Source organism: Macaca thibetana, chromosome 15 (assembly GCF_024542745.1).
Source record: "Macaca thibetana thibetana isolate TM-01 chromosome 15, ASM2454274v1, whole genome shotgun sequence".
Taxonomy (NCBI): domain Eukaryota; kingdom Metazoa; phylum Chordata; class Mammalia; order Primates; family Cercopithecidae; genus Macaca; species Macaca thibetana.
The window spans coordinates 110,056,410-110,078,700 of NC_065592.1; the positions used below are offsets into that span (position 1 = coordinate 110,056,410).

At 42.6% G+C, this 22,291-nt stretch overlaps 1 protein-coding gene across 1 annotated transcript in view; it reads right to left on the reverse strand.

Moving 5' to 3' along the window:
* AOPEP (aminopeptidase O (putative)) overlaps positions 1–22,291 on the reverse strand; it is a 366,175-nt gene that overhangs the window by 318,669 nt on the left and 25,215 nt on the right. The window contains exons 2-3 of the mRNA XM_050760723.1: positions 17,949–18,883; positions 3,997–4,163 (exon numbers count right to left, since the gene is read on the reverse strand). Of these exons, the coding sequence (XP_050616680.1) occupies positions 3,997–4,163; positions 17,949–18,745 (964 nt within the window). The 5' untranslated portion in view covers positions 18,746–18,883. The remainder of the gene's footprint in view (positions 1–3,996; positions 4,164–17,948; positions 18,884–22,291) is intronic.

A 22,291-nucleotide genomic window follows, 5' to 3' on the forward strand; every position in this document is an offset into this window, starting at 1 on the left:
GGGCGCCTGTAGTCCCAGCTACTCGGGAGGCTGAGGCAAGAGAATCGCTTTAACCTGGGAGGCGGAGGTTGCAGTGAGCTGAGATCGCGCCACTGCACTCCAGCCTGGGCGACAGAGCGAGACTCCATCTCAAAAAAAAAAAATTATTTCTCCTCAGAAATACTAGATAAGAGATGATAATGGTAACATGTACAGTTGTTAAAGAGGGGAAAAAGTGATTCAAGAATGTTATACTTCAGTTAATAGGGTTGTTACAAATAAAAATATATAAAAAAAGAATGTTATACCTAGCCAAGGATTGTTCATAAGTGAGTACAACAAAAAGCCAATCTAAATATGGGAGGGCTCAGAAAATGTACCATTCATCCAGTCTTCTAAAAAAAAAAAAAATTGAAGCTATTTCCCAGCCAACTTAAGAGCTCAAGAATGAAGAAAGTCTAAATATTTATTATGAAATCATTTAAAACTGAATGAAAATATAACACAATAATAGTAATTCCTAGAAAAGACATATAATACAAAAAGTTATAGAGAAAATGTGAGTCCCAAATCCCAAGTTTTATTAAGTAAAACTGGAGAATACGGGTGCAGAAGGATAATGGAGTAAATACCCATCCAATTCCTTATTTGATACGAAGTCCAGAGATATTGGTTAACTAAATTGTAAAACATCCATTTATAGGATACTCATGGCCATAAAAATAATGAGGAAAGGCCGGGTGCAATGGCTCATGCCCACAATCTTAGCCCTTTGGGAGGCCAAGGCGGACAGATTGCCTGAGCTCAGGAGTTCGAGACCAGCCTGGGCAACACAGTAAAACCCTGTCTCTACTAAAATACAAAACATTAGCTGGGCACGGTGGCGTGCGCCTGTAGTCCCAGCTACTCGGGAGGCTGAGGCAGGAGAACTGCTTGAACCCAGAAAGCAAAGGTTGCAGTGAGCCAAGATCACGCCACTGCACTCCAGCATGGGCGACAGAGTGAAACTCCGTCTCCAAAAAATAAACAATAGTAAAAAACAAATAATGAGGATGCTCTTTATGCTCTGTTACAAAATATCTATAAAATAAATTTATTCTAAAAGGGAAAGCACAATGCAAAAATGTGTCTAGCATGCTACAATTTGTACAACAAAAGAGAAAAAACATATTATTCAAGAGAAATTGGTAACCGTGGTTGCTTGGGGAAGTGTTACTGGGTGTCTGGGAAATAGAGGTAAGAAAAACACTTCATTGCAAATAATGCTTTGTCCTTTGTTCTTCTGTAAATGAACCACGTAAATGTTACTTATTTTTAAAAATTAACATTTTAATTTTTTTTTTTTTTTTTTTTTTTTTTTTTTTTTTTTTTTTTGAGATGGAGTCTCGCTCTGTCACCCAGGCTGGAGTGCAGGGGCATGATCTCGGCTCACTGCAAGCTCCAGGTTCACGCCATTCTCCCGCCTCAGCCTCCTGAGTAGCTGGGACTACAGGTGCCCGCCACCACGCCTGGCTAATTGTGTGTGTGTGTGTGTGTGTGTGTGTGTGTGTGTGTGTTGGTTTTTGTTTGTTTGTTTTTGTTTTTTGTATTTTTAGTACAGATAGGGTTTCACCATGTTAACCAGGATGGTCTCAATCTCCTGACCGCATGATCCACCCGCCTCGGCCTCCCAAAGTGCTGGGATTACAGTCGTGAGCCACCGCGACAGCCTAAATGTGTTGTTTTTAAGAATCAAGTAAGGCCGGGTGCGGTGGCTCACGCCTGTAATCCCAGCACTTTGGGAGGCCGAGGCAGGCGGATCACAACGTCAAGAGATCAAGACCATCCTGGCTAACATGGTGAAACCCCATCTCTATTAAAAATACAAAAACTAGCCAGGCGTGGTGGTGGGTGCCTGTCGTCCCAGCTACTCGGGAGGCTGAGGCAGGAGAATCGCTTGAACCCAGAAGTCGGAGGTTGCCGTGAGCCGAGATCGCACCACTGCACTTCAGCCTGGCAACAGAGCGAGACTCCGTCTCAAAAAAAATAAATTAATTAATTAATTAAAACAAGTAAATATTCATCGGTGACTTCAGCACATATGTAAATCTAGCTTATGATAAAGACATTACAAAATTTAAAAATTCAATAAATGATCCTGAAGCAACTGGTTTTCTATTTGGACAAAAAAGACAATGTTTAGTCCTCATTTCACAACCTGATGATAATAAATTACAGACTGATTAAAGAGTTATAAAAATTAACTATAAAAACATTAGAACAAAATGAATCTTAGAGCAATCTAATACATTTAACTTCATAAAAACAGACACATCATATAAAATTAAAAGATATACCAAAAGCTGGGAACAATGCTTTTCACAAATATAAGAAATTAATATTTTTTAAAGAGCCAATAAAATTGAAAAAAAAGACAAACTTGACAAAAACCTAAGTCTTCAGTATAAAAATGGGCAAAGGAAATAAACAGAAAATGAAAATAGTTAAGAAACATATAAGGACATGTGAACTCACTGATCATCAAAGTAATCCAAATTAAAGACAGACTTCTGCTGCCTCTCAGATGAGCCAAGTTCCAGGTGACCAGGACACTCACAACCACAGATGAATGTATAAATTGGCACAGACTTTCTGAAAAGCATTATGGGATATGTACCAACAGCCTTAAACACATTCCAACTTTTGACTCCGTAATTCTAATCTTATGTAAAATGTCTCCCCTGGAATTTAATGCAACTTTATAATAGGAAAAGAAACTGAAATAATCAAAATATTTAATAGAGAAATGTTAAATTCTGATATATTCATATAAAAAATATTGTGCCAATGTTAAAATCATATTAAAATATTTAATGACCTGAAAAATGTTCAAGATACACTATAAGTGAAAAAAGCAGAATAAATACCATCATATGCTATCACAATTTGAGGATGATAACTGTACAAATCATACAGATTTTAAATACTGAAAGGAAATATAACAAAATCTTAACAATAATTTTCTATATAATTATTTAAATTTATTATTTTTAGTTTTCTATATAAAATTTATATAATAAACATGTGGGAGGAGATGCCATATTTTAAATAAAGAAATAATATAACTATAAAAATGTTTCCTGGCCAGGCACAGTGGCTCACACCTTTGGGAGGCTGAAGCAGGCAGATCGCTTGAACCTAGGCATTCAAGACCAGCCTGGGCAACATGGCAAAATCTCATGTCTACAAAAAAAGTGCAAAAATTAGCTGGGTGTGGTGGCATGCACGTGTAGTTCCAGCTACTTGGGAGGATGAGGTGGGAGGATCAATTGAGGCTGGCAGGTCAAGGCTGCGGTGAGCCGTGATCAAGCCACTGCACTCCAGCCCGGGCAACAGAGCGAGACCCTGTCTCTCAAATAAACAAATACATTTTTTCCTGGCATCGACATGCTCAGGATCTCCACTGAAAAAGTTAAATGCTGCAATAAGAAGCAATTCATAAACACCACCTTGACGATGCATTAGTATGCCTTCCGTCTTTCTTATCCACCTTTGGTTCAGAACTTCATACAGTCACACGGGCAAACCATGTGTAGAACAGATACTTCACTAGAACAACTCCAGCGGGCCAGCCAGCAAGAGCACTACCTCTTAACATAATGAATAGCCATGTGCAGACACCATAACAAACTACAGACAACTCAACTGTAATGGTGTTTCCACGATACACTTGCCTGTCCAGAAAGTCTTCAGTCAAGACCACCGACTTACGGCCCACACACCACCAGGTGAAAGCACTGCTGAAATAATCTATGAAGCAACAACTCGAGTCTGAAGCGCCCCGAATCCCATGCCCAGGCTCCTAAGCGTCCCTCCCCATCCCCTGCTTGTTTTCTCTGGCAGGATGGTTTACAGTATGTTCATTTCCAACCCAACTAATAAAGGGGCTCTTTAAAGTTCAGAAAAACACTGCCTATTGGGTTCCTGGGTCCAGCATGTGCGCAATACATGCATAAGCAGAGAACACGTGTACAGTACCTTCCCAACGCTGCGTCGGCTTGGCAGAATTTTCCCCACTCATTAAAACAACAAAAGATGCAGCTGCTCGAACTGTAGCCTGCCATGTTGACATGGCAACGGGCGGCTCCTGGCACGGAAAAAGGGCCCTGTTGTTTACGGGAGACCCCACGGTGTAAACACACGGCCTGCAGAAGAGAGACAGAGAGAGAAAGGGGAGAATCTTTAAAATGAGTTGTCACTTTCTGCACCACCGTGGTAGTGCAGGTTAAGTTGAGCTTTCAAAGAAAACATCTGAAACTTTGTAGTTGACTGGTTTTGGAGCATTTTGAACCGAAGCTGCCAAGGGCTGGCTATGTGAATAGCTGAGTGGTTATTTCTCTCAAATGAATTACTTAAATATGTAGAAAGAGGTGGTTTTTTTAAGGAGAAAAATATTTTTTGGATAAAGTTTTAAATACTAGTCGGCCAAGTTATAATTTATATTACCCTTGCCCCCTCCCCTCAGGCCCTGGTGCTTTCAAAAGAAAAGTTTTAGAGACATTCTTACAAACTTTTTGGAAAGCATTCTGGAAAAGAAAATATGTTTGGAGATCACTGAGATATTAATGCTTGGAAAAACAAGCTGGTGGTCTCAAATCCAGGGCTAGCAAGCAGATACCCCCAATCTTGGAAACCACCATCTCAAACGGAACCCTTGTGGGAATCCTTGTGTGGAGGCCAAGAACAGGGGCTGGCATATGAACAGGACTGCGGGTCACAACAACCAGGCTTGTGATGGGAAAGCCAAGGGTGCAGCATCGTCACCAAAGTCACCGTGTGCAAAACCAGCAACACGGCATTGGGCTCGTTCTGCTGCGATTAGAAAGCACAGCCTCACCCAAACCAAGACAGATTCGTCCCACGATAAAGTCATGGTTGATAAAGATGGAAAAGATTCTCAAGATCAAAGGGTCTACTCTTGACACCAGAGTAAAAGGTTCAAGACTGACTCCTCAGAAAAAAACTCAGGCAAATGTTTCTACTTTCTGTTTTTCAGTTATGACAAATATGTAGTTTTAGTCAGCTTGACTTATAAAGTAAATGAACAGAGCAAAGCACTACTTCTTTTGGATAAACTGGTTTTCCTTTTTCATTAACATCATTATAACTGAGCATTTACTGTGTTCACACAACATGCGAGAAAACACAGAAAGATGGTTCGACTCCATCAGTCAGGGTCTAGTATGGAAAACAGAAACCAGTCTAGGTCTTAACAAACAGGTAATTTAATTTTGGGAATGAGTTTAAATGATAGAAGAGCGGAGAAACCAACCAGGGGACAGTAAGACAATCCAGGGATTAGCCACAGCAGTAATCAGCTGTGACTCCTCAGACTGGTGGGGCTGGGTGCTACTGGGTTACGAGGCAGGAGTCACCTGGCAGAAGCCAGAGTCACACTGGGGACTGTCCAGCGGGAGCTGGGACCACGGGAGACTCAGCCGCACTGGAGCTGCAAAGGAAAACAGGTGGAGGAGAACTATGTCACCTCCGGCCAGCTCCTGCTTTCAGATCTTCCACCAGTGGCCCCCATGGGCCAAACCTAGGAAGCCAGAAGACAAGAGAGCCTAGGAAATGAAGGTCCTTGTCACTTAGAGAAGATCACAATAAGGGCAGAAAATGGATCTCAGCGCAAACAGGCAGTCGCTGTACGCTTATCCTACAAGTGTACACGCCATGGTAACGTGAAGGTTTGACACGGGGCAGGGGAAGACCAGAAAGGCGAAACACCGTTGTACCGCCTGGCTTGCCAACTTCCTCAGTGACTGCGGGGAAGCCCCTCACCTTCTGAGGCAAAACGGGTGCTGGGCTGCTGAAGCGGGAGCAGGTCGTGGCTTCTATCGTCTGTTCTGTTCAGTGAGCACCTCACTTGCCGAGGGTAACGCTGGCCGTGGGGCTTTCCCTGCCTGCACAGGGAAGAAATCCTCCCCAAAAGACTGGCTTGCCAAGATGTTGGTCTCTTCTCTATAAGGCTGGCTTGCAGGCCATGCTAGCACATTATTATGCATTCCACTTGTGCCCTTAGTATGTGGCCCCCAAGGCTGCCTCCGTCAGCCTCCACACCACTTCCCCAAAGAAACAATCGGATTTGAGATGAGGTCACATCTTTTTTTTTTTTTTTTTTTTTTGAGACGGAGTCTCGCTCTGTCCAGGCTGGAGTGCAGTGGCCAGATCTCGGCTCACTGCAAGCTCCACATCCCGGGTTCCCGCCATTCTCCTGCCTCAGCCTCCCGAGTAGCTGGGACCACAGGCGCTGCCACCTCGCCCGGCTAGTTTTTTGTATTTTTTAGTAGAGACGGGGTTTCACCGTGTCAGCCAGGATGGTCTCGATCTCCTGACCTCATGATCCGCCCGTCTCGGCCTCCCGAAGTGCTGGGACTACAGGCTTGAGCCACCGCGCCCGGCCTGAGGTCACATCTTAGAAGTACCGCAGGACTTAGTAAGTGACATGCTGAAGAAGAGGGAGAAGGAAAGGAAGACTTCTGTGAAGTAGCAGCTGCCGAGCTGGCCTCCAATAACCCCTCCCTCCTAACATTTACATCCTTCCACACCGTACCAGGTCTGTGTGCTCAAGCAGACCTGTGCAGAGCGAGCGGCAGTCGCGGTCCACTTATCCTACAAGTACGCAGGCCTGATATGCAAAGGTCTGACCCGGGGCAGGGAAAGGACAACAGGAAACAGCAGAGGTGATGGCAAGTCACTTCAGAGACTACTTTAAAATCTGTGGTTTTCATCTGAGACTCTCTTTTCTCGCTCTCTCCCCCATCGTTTACTCTGGGTCAGGAGTGTCATGAAGTCACCCAGGTAGCCCAGGGAGGCACCCACATGGTAAGAAACAGAGACCTTTGGTCAACAGTCAGTGAGGAACCAAGGCCTGCAACAGCCATGAGAGTGAGTCTGAAAGAGGGTTTCCAGCTCCTGGCACACCCTGAGACACCCGCAGCCCCGGCCGACAACTGGACGGTAACCTTGTAAGATATCCTGAGCAAGAGACACTGGCTAAGTTGCTCCTAGGTTCCCGAGCCTCAGGAACTGTGAGAGGTAATAAATGTCTGTTCTTTTAAACTGCTAAGTGTGGGGGTAATTTGTTAGGCAGCCAGAGTTAACACAGACTTTTCGGAGGTTTCTGGCTCAAGTGATAAGATGGATGGTAAAGCTGCTGAACAAGAGAGAAAGATCAGGATGGGTCTTGGGAGGAAGACAGAGGGTGTGCACCTGTTTAATTTGCTTATAAAGGGCTTTACATGAGCACGACAGAGGACACTTGTATGGACACAGAAAGGATGTTGACCTAATCCCAAACAGGGTGGTGTCCACGAATAGGTTCAAATGTCTGAAATCAGACCTGCCTCAGAAAATGTGAGAATGATGATTTGATGAAGAATGAAGCATAGATATTGTAGGCATATTTGAGTCAGTTGATGCGGTGGGGGGGGAGGGGGCGGGGGCTTCCACTGACTGGATTAAAATCCACCATGTTGTCACCATCCTTTCCTTCCCAGTTCAGTATTATGCCCTCTTTAGCGATCTAGTTCTAGACATTTTGTTATAGAATTTTGTCCTGATCCCTCTGTCATGCTCTAGAAAGCTCCTTCTGCCACTGTGCATCTGCACACCTGACCTCTCCCATCAGGGGGCTTAGTTACCTGGCCAGGCCCCCAGCAAGCTCTCACCTCCCCTCCCCAGTGTCCTCACAATTCTCTATTCCCACCCTCCTCTTTCCATGGCTGGGTTATCTTTTCTGCTAAAGTCTAACATTTTTTTCTAGCTTCCTCTTGGTATCCAGAGCTATAACTCTCAACATGTAGATCAAGTTAGCAATCTAAAACCCACACCCCATGAATATACCCATGTCTGATACGAGACTCGATCAACATGTAGACCAAGTTAGCAATCTAAAACCCACACCCCATGGATATACCCATGTCTGATACAAGACTCGATCACGTTCTCATTGAAATCCTTTCATAAGCAGGAAAACAATCACATAAGAGGGAGGTCTTAGGACCTTGAAAATGTGAATTCTCTTTGTGCTCCCAGCCTATTCTTTTCTTGACCTTTTTCTCTTTATCAGCCACAGGCTCACTCCTCCCTTCCCAACATGCCCAAATCAAGCCCTAGGGAGTTAAGAGTCTTTATAACCAATGGCTTTTTGCTCTTTTACAAGCTGACATCCTATGCATGTCTGACATCACAGTGCAAACCTGAAATCAATCTACAGTTGGGTAACTACATTTTAAGTATGAAGGTTTTATCCTCTGAATAAAGCTCTACTGGTGGAATCTTGGTCATCTACCAGCAAATTTAGGATGGGTGAACATGGGGCCTTCCCAGAGTCATGAAATCATACCCACTACACAGTGACTCCAGACTAAAGATGGCCCCTATCACGCACACATTCAGATGAGAACTAGATGGAGGGCAGAGTCCCCGCTTACCCATCCATGCCTTCCCCTCCATAGAAGGCAGGAAAATCTATGTGTGTCTATAAAAATGAATGTGTAAACACAGAAATAAATGCAGCTGTGTTTGTCTGACATGCACAGCCTTGCGCCTTGGCCATGCTACTAAAATACTCATAGGACAGACGTGCAGGCAGCCTGAAATTCTCCAATGCCTGTAACGTCACTATTTCTACATCGAGTAATTCCTTCCAACATAGGACAGACTTGCGGGCAGCAGCCTGAAATTCTCCAACGCCTGTAACGTCACTATTTCTACGTCAAGTAATTCCTTCCAACATAGGACAGACGTGCAGGCAGCAGCCTGAAATTCTCCAACGCCTGTAATGTCACTATTTCTACATAGAGTAATTCCTTCCAACATAGGACAGACGTGCAGGCAGCCTGAAATTCTCCAACGCCTGTAACGTCAGTATTTCTACGTCGAGTAATTCCTTCCAACATAGGATAGACGTGCAGGCAGCCTAAAATTCTCCAACGCCTGTAATGTCACTATTTCTACATCGAGTAATTCCTTCCAACATAGGACAGACGTGCGGGCAGCAGCCTGAAATTCTCCAACGCCTGTAACGTCAGTATTTCTACGTCGAGTAATTCCTTCCAACATAGGACAGACGTGCAGGCAGCAGCCTGAAATTCTCCAACGCCTGTAACGTCACTATTTCTATGTCGAGTAATTCCTTCCAACATAGGACAGACGTGCGGGCAGCAGCCTGAAATTCTCCAACGCCTGTAACGTCACTATTTCTACGTCAAGTAATTCCTTCCAACATAGGACAGACGTGCGGGCAGCAGCCTGAAATTCTCCAACGCCTGTAACGTCAGTATTTCTACGTCGAGTAATTCCTTCCAACATAGGACAGACGTGCAGGCAGCAGCCTGAAATTCTCCAACGCCTGTAACTTCACTATTTCTACATCGAGTAATTCCTTCCAACATAGGACAGACGTGCAGGCAGCCTGAAATTCTCCAACGCCTGTAACGTCACTATTTCTACGTCAAGTAATTCCTTCCAACATAGGACAGACGTGCAGGCAGCCTAAAATTCTCCAACGCCTGTAATGTCACTATTTCTACATAGAGTAATTCCTTCCAACATAGGACAGACGTGCAGGCAGCCTGAAATTCTCCAACGCCTGTAACGTCACTATTTCTACGTCGAGTAATTCCTTCCAACATAGGATAGACGTGCAGGCAGCCTAAAATTCTCCAACGCCTGTAATGTCACTATTTCTACGTCGAGTAATTCCTTCCAACACGCAAAGGAAAACTCTCTCACCAGGGTTCACCTCACATGCCCTGGGACACCCAACTGTGTGGAAGACCCCTTGGGGAGCCCAGATTAACAGCACAGGAGTCGTGGGAACAACGGGACAATGAAAATCAGAAAGGAGAGAAAAATAGGGGTAGACAGGGTGAGATACAGGTCCACAGCTTGCTGCCATCAAAGAACTTCTAAATTGAGGAAGAACTTGTCAGAATAACAATTACTTCAGCTTCTGGCTAAATGTTTGTGCATTTGCAGAGAGGTCCAATGAGGACGAGACACACTAACTCTGCCTTTCAAGGTAAGAGGTCAGCTAAGACTAACGTGTTTGCTAGTCTTCTGAAGGAGGAGCTATCCAACCAAACTTGTAAGGGATTGCTTAAAATCACACATTTTCTTTTCTTCCGTTGACTACTGCACGCATTTGTCTTTTCGCAGCCAGGAGAAAAAGGGGGGTGTTTTTCTTTTAAAAATGTTTTAAGTTCCACTACAGTCCATCAGGTCACCTTTTTTCTGAGACCTGGTTACCACTGTTAGGTGACTGGGGAGAAGGCTGCCAGAAGTAGGTTGGAGGTAATGAGCCCACGATGGCCCCATATGTGGCTTGATGCGGCCCTGACCTGATCTCTGGAGGGTGGGCCACAGATGCGACAGTTTAGGGGGTCAGAATCTTTTATAAGTTTCCAAGGGTTACAAGGTCTTCAGGCCTCCTCCAATTCCTTTCCATCTGTTCTTTCCACACTAATCTTTTTTACAACTCCATGTTCTCATTAAACCTAGATTACAGTCTCCATTATAGGTGAGCAACCCTCTTGCTTTCTTGTGCCACAGACAGCAAGAACTACTAAAAGTTTTTAGCAATGACTCACTCTCTTTCTCTCCTATACACACACAGGCACCTCTTCCTCATTACTATTCTACTTTTCTACTTCCTGGCACAATTACCAAACCAGAATCCATCAATCATACTGAATACACGGCAGGTCCATGCGGAATGCTGCTTTGACTCAGAAAGATAGATTTTACGTAAAGTCAAAACAGACAAGGCTGCAAATGGCTTTGAGTCAGAAATTCATCACTTCTTCACCAGAAATGTTTCGGGTGCAAAACAGGCAAGCTGCTTGTAAAGGCAAAGACAGTATTTCTCATCTGGAAGTGCTTGTGGGTATAGGATTGTGTACATGGAAAAAGTCTGGAGAAGCTCTCACGGAATCTTCTCGTTTCACAGACGAGGAAATGAAGAGATGTCAGGTGACTTGGCTGAAGTCACGCTGCTAGTTACCACACAGCTCTCACCAGTACGAGGTCTCTTGGCTTTCCCCATCCACGTTCTTTTGGACACAGGATGCTCTTGGTGATGTGGGGCACCGTGATTTGTCATCTTCTGTAGATGCTTTGTTACTTATTTCTTGTTCGGTTGGTTCTGTTGGTTACTTGTTGAGACTGAGACAGTCCATCCTCGTCTTTTCTTCCGTGGTGACTCAACTGGGATTCTGGGAAATAGAGGTACGCACAGCCTGGGCAGCAAAGGGAGAAAGCGGCTAACACGTGACCCTTCCTTCCAAGCATTTTCACTCATGATTCCGACTCTGCAGTCATACAGTATCATAGAATTAATGTGTATTCCATTTTAGTTCTCGTAAATTTTGCATTGGTTTCTTGAAGAAAATAAGAAAAAAAAAAAAAAGGTACTAATTGTGAAAATGTTCCTCGTAGACCTGAAATCTCTCCCAAAACTTCTGCTCATTCTTTTAATTTTAAAACTTTCCTTTAGAGTGAGATATAAAATAATGAAACTAATTCAGTGGGGGGAGGGAGGAGGAAGAACATGTTTTAACATCTGGTTTTGATACTCCAAACTAAAAATACTCCCAAAGTCTACATCCTCCCTGGCCCAATAGCTGAGCAAGAAATATAACAGAAAAAAGGCAGTTCTCTTTAGTATTTTGCTAACTTCATCCCAGTCTTGTCTAAAACAGACAAACAAAAAAATCACAGTGCTTTACAAAAGTTTAAATTTTAATATTACTTTATCTTACAATGTATTTTCCCAGTTAGCTTTCTTACCTTTAACAAAAATCCAAATAGCTATAGTTTTTCTAATAAATTTCCTACATGTAACCGAATTTTCCTCCATTCAACCCAAATTCAATGATGTCATCAGCTTAAGCTCAGACCTCCTAAACCACTTGGCTGCTTCCACAACTATTATAATGATTCTAATGAAAAAGAGAATGGTTATTAAAGAGAATGCTTCGGTTTGTTTTGTTTTGTTTTGAGATGGAGTCTCACTCTGTCGCCCAGGCTGGAGTGAGTGGCGCGATCTCGGCTCACTGCAAGCTCCGCCTCCCGGGTTCACGCCATTCTCCTGCCTCAGCCTCCCGAGTAGCTGGGACAACAGGCACCCGCCACCTCGCCCGGCTAGTTTTTTGTATTTTACTACAGATGGGGTTTCACCGCATTAGCCAGGATGGTCTCGATCTCCTGACCTCGTGATCCGCCCGTCTCGGCCTCCCAAAGTGCTGGGATTACAGGCGTGAGCCACCGCGCCTGGCCGATGCTTCGGTTTTAAATCACATTTTCTTCAGGGAAATGGGAAAAATGTTAAAAATACAAGGAAAATGAAGAAAACACATCAACTTTGAATAAAGGTTTCCATTTAAAAAGTTTATTTCTTAGGTATACTGAAGATCTAGAAGTAAAAACATATTAAGTCCCATTGCTTTATTGAAGCTTAGCAAGAACACCTTTACACAAGTCTTGACCCTGTCTTTGTTTTCATCAAAATATTTTTAAAGGGCACACACACCCACATACCACGGAAAAGCAAACATCTTTTCCAAGAAGCAGTTGTATCTGATTGTGGTACATGTGTTCCTTCCATCAGTCATTTTCAGTGTCACCTACAATCCAGTATCTGAACGATGGAGGCAAGAAGCATTCAGGTTCAACAACTGCACAACCCCCAAATGGCTAAACTAAGGCAGGAAAATTGAGTTTTCTATTTCCAGATATTTCACATTAGAAGTAGAATAATAATAAAGATAAAATCATTGATAATCATTCAGAAGAAATACTCCTTTAGAGCTTCAAATGTATTTTCTTCTTCAGAGAACCGTGCCACATGGTAAAGTGGGAAAATAGCTCTTACAAAAGAGATTTCAGGGTAGAAACCTCCAAATTTGAATAATTTTTTTTCAAGACAGGGTCTTACTCTGTCACCCAGGCTGGAGTGCAGTGGCACAAACGTGACTCACTGCAGCCTCCACCTCCCTGGGCTCAAGTAATACTCCCACCTCAGCCTCCCGAGGAGCTGTAACTTATTATTATTATTATTATTTTGTAGAGAAGGGGTTTCACCATGTTGCCCAGGCTGGTCTTGAACTCCTCAACTCAAGCTATCCTCCTGCCTCTCTCTTCCAAAGTGCTAGAATTACAGGCATAAGCTACCACATCTGGCATTAATTTTTTATATTAAAACAGTTTTAGATTTTAAAAACTGAAACGGCAAGGCTGGGCGCAGTGGCTCACGCCTGTAATCCTAGCACTTTGGGAGGCTGAGGTGGGAGGAATGCTTGGGCCCAGGAGTTCGAGACCAGCCTGGGCAAGACAGCGAAACCCTGTCTCTACAAAAAACACAAAAATTAGCCGGGCGTGGTGCTGCACACCTGTAGTCCCAGCTACTCGGGAGGCTGAGGTGGAAGGATCATTTCAGCCCAGGAGGTTGAAGCTACAAATAGATTTTCTTCTCCAGAGAACCCTGCCACATGATAAATTGAGAAAAGAGCTCTTATAAAAGAGATTTCAGGGTAGAAAGAACTTGCTGAGCCAAGTTCATGCCACTGCTCTCCACCCTGGGTGACAGAGTGAGACCCTGTCTTATACATTAATAATAAAATTAAAAAATAAAAATCCAAAGATAATATACAGAGTTTCCATATACTCCATACTCAGCCTTCCCTATTATTGGCATCTTGTATTAGTATGCTTGTAACAAGTAGTGAACCAATATTGATACATTTACACACTTCATTCAGCTTTCTTTAGTTTTTCCTGAACATCTTTTTTCTGTTTCAGGATACTGTATTACTTTTATTTTATTTATTTCATTTTTTGAGACACAGCCACGCTCTGTCACCCAGGCTGGAGTGCAGTGGCACAAAGATGGCTCACTGCAGCCCTGACCTCCTGGGCTCAAGTGATCCTCCCACCTCAGCCTCCCAAGTGTCTGGGACTACAAGTGCCCACCACCATGCCCGGCTAATTTTTTGTATTTTTAGTAAAGATGGGGTTACGCCATGTTAGCCAGGCTGGTCTCGAACTCCTGGCCTCAAGTGATCTACCCACCTCTGCCTCCCAAAGTGCTAGGAATACAGGTATGAGCCCCTGCACCCGGCCAGGACACCACATTGCTTTTAATCATCATGTCTCCTCTGGCTCCTCTTGACTGTGGCAGTTTCTTAGACTTTATGCTGACCTTATTCGTTTTGAGAAGAGCTGATCAGGTATTGTGTTTAATGTCCCTTGACTGCGATGTATCTAATGCTTTTCTCATGATTAGATTGGAGTTAAGAGCTTTTGCGAGGAAGACCACAAAGATAACATTTTCATCATATCATACCAGAGAATAAACTATCCCCACAAATTATCACTGTTGATATTGACCTTGATCATCTTGCTGAATTAGTATTGTCAGATTTCTCTAGTGTAAAGTTACTTTTTTCTCCCTTTCCATTCTGTTCTCTTTGGAAGGGAGTCACTCACTGTGTAGTCCACACTTAAGGAGTGAGGAGTTAGACCCCACCTCCTTGAGGACAGAACATGCCCACAACTAACTTGGAACTCTTTTGCACCACGGATTTGTCTATTCTTCCTCATTTATTTGTTTATTCAATCATGTATTTACATCAGCTTGGATAAATGACTATTTCATACTCTGGGATGTCATTGGAAACTACTTGATAAATTTTGTTGCTTTGCTTTGGGCATGAGGAGCTCTTTCGGACGGCCCCTTGTCCCTCTGGCATACCCCCATCGCTGTGGGTTGTTGCTCCTGCTGTTTGAGGGCTTCCTTACTTTCTGACATTACAAGATGCTCCAGGCTCATCTTGTATATTTCCTGCCCCTGTCCTGGATATTTCTCCAAGAAGTCCTAGTTCTCTTTATTGGAGAATGGTATCAGAAACTAAGATCTGGGTGCTAGGTGTGCTTACTTCTAAGACCCTCTCAGCTGACAAACCAAGATATAGTGTGTGTGTGTGTGTGTGTGTGTGTATACACACACGTGTATACATACAAGCATATGTACATGTGTGTATATATATACACACACGTGTATACATACAAGCATATGTACATGTGTATACATATGTGTATATACATCTGTGTACATACATATGTATACACACATATATGTGCATGTGCGCACATGTGTGTGCATACGTGTGAGCACGTGTGCATGTGCATATGTGTGCACATATGTGCGCGTGCACATGTATGTGTGTGCATTGTGTGTGTGTTCATGTGTGTGCATGTGTGTGCGTGTATGTGCGTGTGTGTGTACATATATACATCTATACACATATACGTATATGCACATGTGTACATGTACACACACTAACCCTTTGAAACACACATCTGTAATTATTTCCATATGCAACCATCCATATCTATATTAAGCTATTTCACTTTGATACTCATAAGTTTTATTCTCAGCTGGGATACAGTGCAGGTGGGAAATGGGGAAGCCACTAATGGAACTTAAAAGAAAAAGTACCAGTTTACAGATTTTCTTATATTTCTGTCTAATCTAAAAACAGAAATTTATTGAAAGTTAATATAATAAATTTATGTTTTAAATATACTTGAAAACTTTGCATACAGTAAGTGACATGTGAAGATCGAATTCAAAAAAAGTCATTCTCTCTCTCACTTGAGATACAGATTTATCTAGAAGCTTCCAGTCATTTTTTTTCTTACCTGTAAAATGAGAATAAAGAGCTTCTCATCCCAGCCTGAGAACTTAGTGGGTATAACTGATAATATTCTGCCATTCAGGAACAAATATGTAGAAACTATTTTAGTTTTAATAAATGTAGACTCTGTTCCCGGGAGGAATAAGCTCTAGCTGATTATGTTTTTCAGGCAACTGTAAAATGTTACATTTTCACACAATTATATTCATAAAGTATTGTGATCTTGACAATTACTATTCATTTATATCACTAAGAAGTTATTTCTGTCTAGCAAACTGGCATTCCTTACTCATTTTAAAGTCCTTAACATATCCAAACAATTACCAGGACATCCTGAGATGTATTCTGCAGCCAAGGGAGTGTTGAGAGACACCTGGTGCTCCTTCACAACTGACTGTATATAAAATTCCCCACCCCAGAAAAAGGGGAAAAAAAGAGAAAACATCTTTTTAGGATTTGTTTTTTAAAATAACTTTTCTTATCCTCAGAAGACTGCACAAATGGCATTAATATACTAAGGCGTATTCCCAAACTTCCAAGGATACAGTTTAAACATCTGCTGTGATCATATAGTTTATTGAATTATCAGAAAATGAGATATCAAGAGTAAAATTACCCTTTGAAGGAGCAAAATGTGCCCAAGGACCTCTTTAATTTCTTTACAGAAACTATCATTTATCCATAAGTACTCAACACCTTTACATGTCATTTAATTCACCAGTCTAATCTCTTTCTTTGCAGTGAGCACTCAGGAGAAAGTCATGTTTGAGGCCACAAATATTTCTTCCAAATTCTGTCAATAGTTCCTTCTTCCTCATTATTCTAGTTCAAAAATGAAATATCTAGGAGTATAAAAACTACAATTTCCTAGGTAAATATTCAGATAGCATATTGTTAAATCGTATTGAAATCCCCATCTTTAATAATTTCAAGAAGTGTGAAGATACAATAAGAACATCTGTTTCATTCTTTCACAGTCTCCAAAAAATATCTAATAAGTTATTCTATAAATAAATCACTATGCTTTTGTACTGATGTAAGTTTGCACCAACCCTGCAATTTCCCAATGGCTGCCTCAGACTCTAACAGAAATAAGACAGGAAGTGAACTCATTCTGAGCAGGGTGGGAGACCAGAACAGGAGGTAAGATTAGAGGAAAGGAATGAATAATTAGAGCTCAAAGTCAAAGTGAGGCTTTAAAAAACTGTACCTGCAAGGTGTTTGGGGGGATGAATTGAGGGAGACATGGAAGCCGTTGCCGAAGACCACCGCTTCAATTAAGGAAATCCAACGCTATAAAAGAAGGCTCTCAAACCCAGCTAACAGAGGTCAACGTTCCTCATCCAAGCTCTGCAATAATTACCATATTGAATGCAGTACTTTGGCACAAATAGGTAAAATACGGAGGAATCAATAAAGTTTGATTTTAAAATTCTCAAATTAAAAAAAATCTGAACAACTGTTGGAGGAAGAACAATAAGAAAAGGATTTTTAAAAATCTGAACAACTGTTGGAGGAAGGGCTGCCTAAATGTACCCTCTAGAAAACGATGCCTCATCAACTCCTCTTCCTCGAACTAAAACCCAGGGGTCTTTCTGGTACCACACACCAAGAATCACGGCCAAAGAAGCCAGTGTGCAGTCTCAGAGGACTGTTATGCTCCTCCGAAATAGGTCTTTTGTATGCTTTGGGCGGGGGGGTGTCACATTACGTGAAAACTGACAAAAGTCAGGGAGGCATAGCTGCCAATAGACAGGTACGGTAAGAAATGCACAAAGCAGAGCTGGCTTTATCTGAAAGCACTTTGCCAGGCTTCACACCAACCCAACTTCATGGCAGTCTGGTGTCTCAAGGGACTATGAAGGAACGTTAAGGAAGTACTCACTTGGAGACGTATCACTCCCATCTACAGCACTCCAAGTCACTAGCAGAGATCTCAATGGAGAGCAAGGCTCAGGATTTCAGCGTTAAGCTTGGCTTTCAATCTCGTAACTCAGAAATAGGAGGGCTTAATAATCTTTTCATCCTGACTTAAGGGAGCTAATCCTATTAAGGGTTTAGCATGCCTGGGAGTTTACCTGCTTCACTGTAGGTCTAAGGATTTGAGGCTACTGGGGTCATGTCACAGAAGACACAGGAGCATCTCTGCAGAACCGGTCATGTTTGAAAGCATCCCTGCAGCGTACAAGATTAACAGGCACGGGGCTTCGAAGCGCTCAGATAACCTACCTGCCACTCTGGTCTGAGGTCCATGTAACTGATCGCCCTTCGGGTTTAGTTTTGTACCATATCCTGATAGCATGAGGAAAGTCAGTGGTTGTCTGAGCCCCTGTCTTCCTGATCTGTAAGCTCCAAGTGTCAGTGTCAAAGAGGAGTTCCCCACAGCCAGCAGCCTGGCTGCAACGAGCATAATAGTCTAACTGCTCCCTCCAGCGATTTGCAGGCAAAGTCACAAGTTCACGTACAATCTGATTCCTGAGCTCCTCAGAAACAACAGTGAGCTCGGGAGACCTTGTAAATTTTTCCATACCTGGCACAGCAGCCACATCCACCTCCTCGACTTTTAACACAGATAAATCACAGCAGTCCAACACTAGCAAAAACTCCTCACTCCCATGATTCCCTGTGTCACAGCAGCGCTTCGAGCTAGAAATCCCAGCAGCATGTTCCTGGTTGTCATGGTTACCATCTTTATCAGAAGTATCTTTTTCCCCTTTACTACAGATTGCACAATCATTATATTCCATTTCAGATGAGAAGGTCATCGCATTTGTCACAGGAACATGGCAGGGCTCAGGCATCCCCAATTTGCAGCCTTTGTTTGACTCTGATTGGCAGGCTTCTTCGACAGAGCGATTCTGTTTCTTGAATCTGTCTCCGTCCTCAAGGAAAAGCACTATGGTCCCCTCAATGACTTGACTTTCAAAATCCACATCCAAATCCAGCACATAGTGCTTCACAAGTATGTGGCTGGTGTTGGCCATGAGAGGCAGGTCATCTCCGGCAGGGTCCAGCTGCATGTCCATGATGTGGTTTACTGTTTGAGAGATTTGTTAAAATCTCAGATGGGGCTTCCTATCTGCCTTAATCTTCTAGAATCATAAATAGCTGCTTATCAAAAAACAACTGATGTCACAGATTATGGTTCCACAACTTTCAGTCTCCTGGCAAAAAAGGAAAGCACAATTAGACAAAATTCCAAATAAGACCTAAGTGCTCCCGCAACTGCTGCTCCTGCAAGTTGACCACCATCCTAAATAATCCCCCAAGTGGTGGATGCCATGGCCACCGTCCTAAATAATCCCCCAAGTGGTGGATGCCGTGGCCACCGTCCTAAATAATCCCCCAAGTGGTGGATGCTCGTGGCTGGAAGGCTGACTAATCTTTTTTACTGACATGAAAGAAAGCTGCATTATGGGTTTCTAAAAATATTTCAATTACCAAGTGGATGGCACGGGCCTCCACAAAGCCAGAAGAAGCATGCTCCAATGAGAAATGTCCTTCTTTTAGAAAACAGCAATTGTTATGCAAAAGTGTAACCCAGCATCACTGTGCCTATGGTCTTAAAAGATATTAAATGTATCCCTTCTAATTTTGTGCATCAAAAGATAAGTGATTGTTTTTCCACTGTGATTCCAAGTAACAAGTGTGAATGAAGGCTAAATGGCCCCATACATTTTATTCTTTGAGAGTAATAATTTAATACATACAATGTAACTCCAGGGATTAATGTACTTTTCACATTAGGACTGCTCTCATATCAGCACTTCCAGTAAATTACAGGAAAATGAGCCAATTTACCAGGAGTGCATTCTAAGTATTCCTTTGAGATTGTTCATGGAGATTTTTCAAATTTATAGTTAAATACTCAAGGTATATCATTACATCTTAATAGCTGAAAACCCATTAACATTCTGGGTAATAGCCTTCTTGTGGCAAGCAAAAGGTCTTCTCACTTGGAAAAAAAAAGAAGCATGCAAATACCTACAAAAGGAAGGAGAGAAATTAAAATGTAGAAACAGATGTTACAATAAAATGCACACATTCTTCATAAAAGTTCTGAATCAAAATGTATTCTTATTGTATACTAGCAATCTGGCTAAAAGAAAAATTATTTGAAATTATTTCAGTCCCTGTTGTGTACCTAATTTCTTTCAGCATATGCTCTTCTTTTTTTATTCTTTTACCAAAACCAAAAAAGAAATGGCAGGGGAACAGAAAGAAAAACTCTGACAGAGTAGATATATTTAAAATAATTTTTGTATTTCTAAATATCAGGAGGCATTCTTTCAACAACTACAAAACACTTGAATTTTCAAGTAAATCAAGCCCTCCCTTTGTATCCTAACTCCTCCTCACTGTTTTATCTGCATCTCTACTAGACCCTTTTATTTCCTTTCCTTCTAGAATCTCATTCTTGGTTAATATCCCATTGATTTTCACTTTATACCTCTCCACAGACTAGTTCCTCTTCAAAATCTCACCTAACCTTAAAAAATCCTGTCTCCTGCAGCCTCGTACAATCAGTTTCTATCTACTTTTCCAGTCATAGAGGCAACATTCCCTTGCATCCTTGTCCTCTAGCCAAAGGGCCTACTCAAAACACTGCTTCCTGAAGAGGACCTGACTCTAGGCCGATGTGCCTTTTGGACTGACCCATGTGCTGGACATGGAGTGCTCCTGCTCCTGCCCTCCCACCGCCACCTGCCAAATCCTGTTCTTCTCCATGTCCCGGTGTAAGTGCGACACCTCCTGAAACCCTTCCCTGGTCCTCGCTCCTCCCCCACTGCACTGTGTGTGGCACTTTCAGTGCAATAGGAGTAGAGAGAAAGCAAGGATGCAAAGAAGAGTTTGAATTTACTTTATGGAGAAGCTGGTATTTCCCTTGGTCCTAGAAAAGTCAATGAGCACAGGGGATAAGCCAGAGTATTTTCTGTCCTGTCATTTTGAATAATAACCTTCAATAAAGCCGTGGCTATTTCTATGTAATGAGAAACAGTGATCTTAAACCTTCATTCTGATGGTGGCTGTGGCTGCGAACATACAGTATTTTGTTGACTGGGCGTCTTTTAAAAAACTTGTTTGATTAAAAGCCCGGAATACACACACGCTCACACACACACAGAACGAAAACAGGCATCAGTGAGACAAAGGTCAATTTAGTGGCTGGCTAAACTATCATATTCAGAGAAAACAGTTTAGCATTTTTAACATTATAGATATAATTATTTATTGTCCAACTCTAACAGATTCCTAAATTCACTTCTAAAAATTTGTATAATTTAGGTATAAAACACATTCTACAGAACAGTTCTCACCACTTTTGTTCCTGGTGGCAGAGAATGAGGCTGCCCTAGGGCCCCACCCACTCAAGCCTGTTAGCAGAACCACTGTTACGAAAAGCCACGACTGGCCTTCCAGTGGCTAACCACAGCCGCCTCTAAAATCAGTGCACTACGTGGCATGTGTCTTAAGTGATGAAACGTTTGTCACCTGACAATCCATTGGTTCTCTTTAGCGGATTCTTCCACATACTCTCCATAGAAGCAATTCTAACACCTTTAACTTTCCAATTCCATGCTTGCTGTCATTCTCAGCTGAGGCTTTGGCCCCCTGCTTTGCTGAGATAATTCTGAATCTCTGCAGCTCAACCATACCTCAAAGTATCATTAGCTCTTCATAAGTATTACCTTCTCTTGATTCAGAGGGAACAATATCCCTTCTCACCAAAGCTTGTTTAGTTTATTCTGCCCCACTGAATCCCAACTTCTGGGGTTTTGAGAGAGCCAAATAAATAGCACATTCCTCTCCCATCCAGATTCTAAATGTAGCAAAAAATAAGATATGGCAAAGGCAGGCCGAAATATCGCCATTACTACTGATGAAGGCTAAACTGGAGAACATGGCTTACTGTGAGAGCCAAAGGTAGCTGGAAACTGAATCCCCAAATTAGGTTTATCAACATGGTCACAGGCAATGCTTCCAGAAGGAGAGGTGGCCTCCCTCAGGTAAGATTTAAGGCCTGGAGGAAGAGAGAATGGCTCTCTGCGGTCAGGATTGTTGCCCAAACGCAAAAGGGAGGAGATGAGCAGAGCACATCCTGTTTCTTCTTCCCAAATTTATCAGACTAAGTCACTCCAGCTCCCTTAGGATAAAGGCACTGGGATCAGGAGTGTTACACTGACTGAACTCCCCCAGCAAGGAAGGAAACATGAGAAGTGGGGAAGAAGTGTTCTCTCAACGCCATCCCCTTCTACTTACTTGAACCCTGTTTCATTTGACATTTTTCTCTTGCCAACATTTTATCCCCCTCAATGATTACACCCTGTTCTGAACATTCAAACATCCCTAGGGTTGCAGGCTCAAGCAATCCTCCTTCCTCAGCCTCCCAAGTAGCTGGGACCATAGGTACATGCCACCACACTCATCTAACTTTTTAAAGTTTTGTAGAGATGAGGTCTTGCCATGTTGCCCAGACTGGTCTTGCACTCTTCAGCTCAGGCAATCTGCCTACCTCAGCCCCCCAAAGTGCTGAGATTACAGGTGTGAGCCATCACAACCAGCCTTAGGGT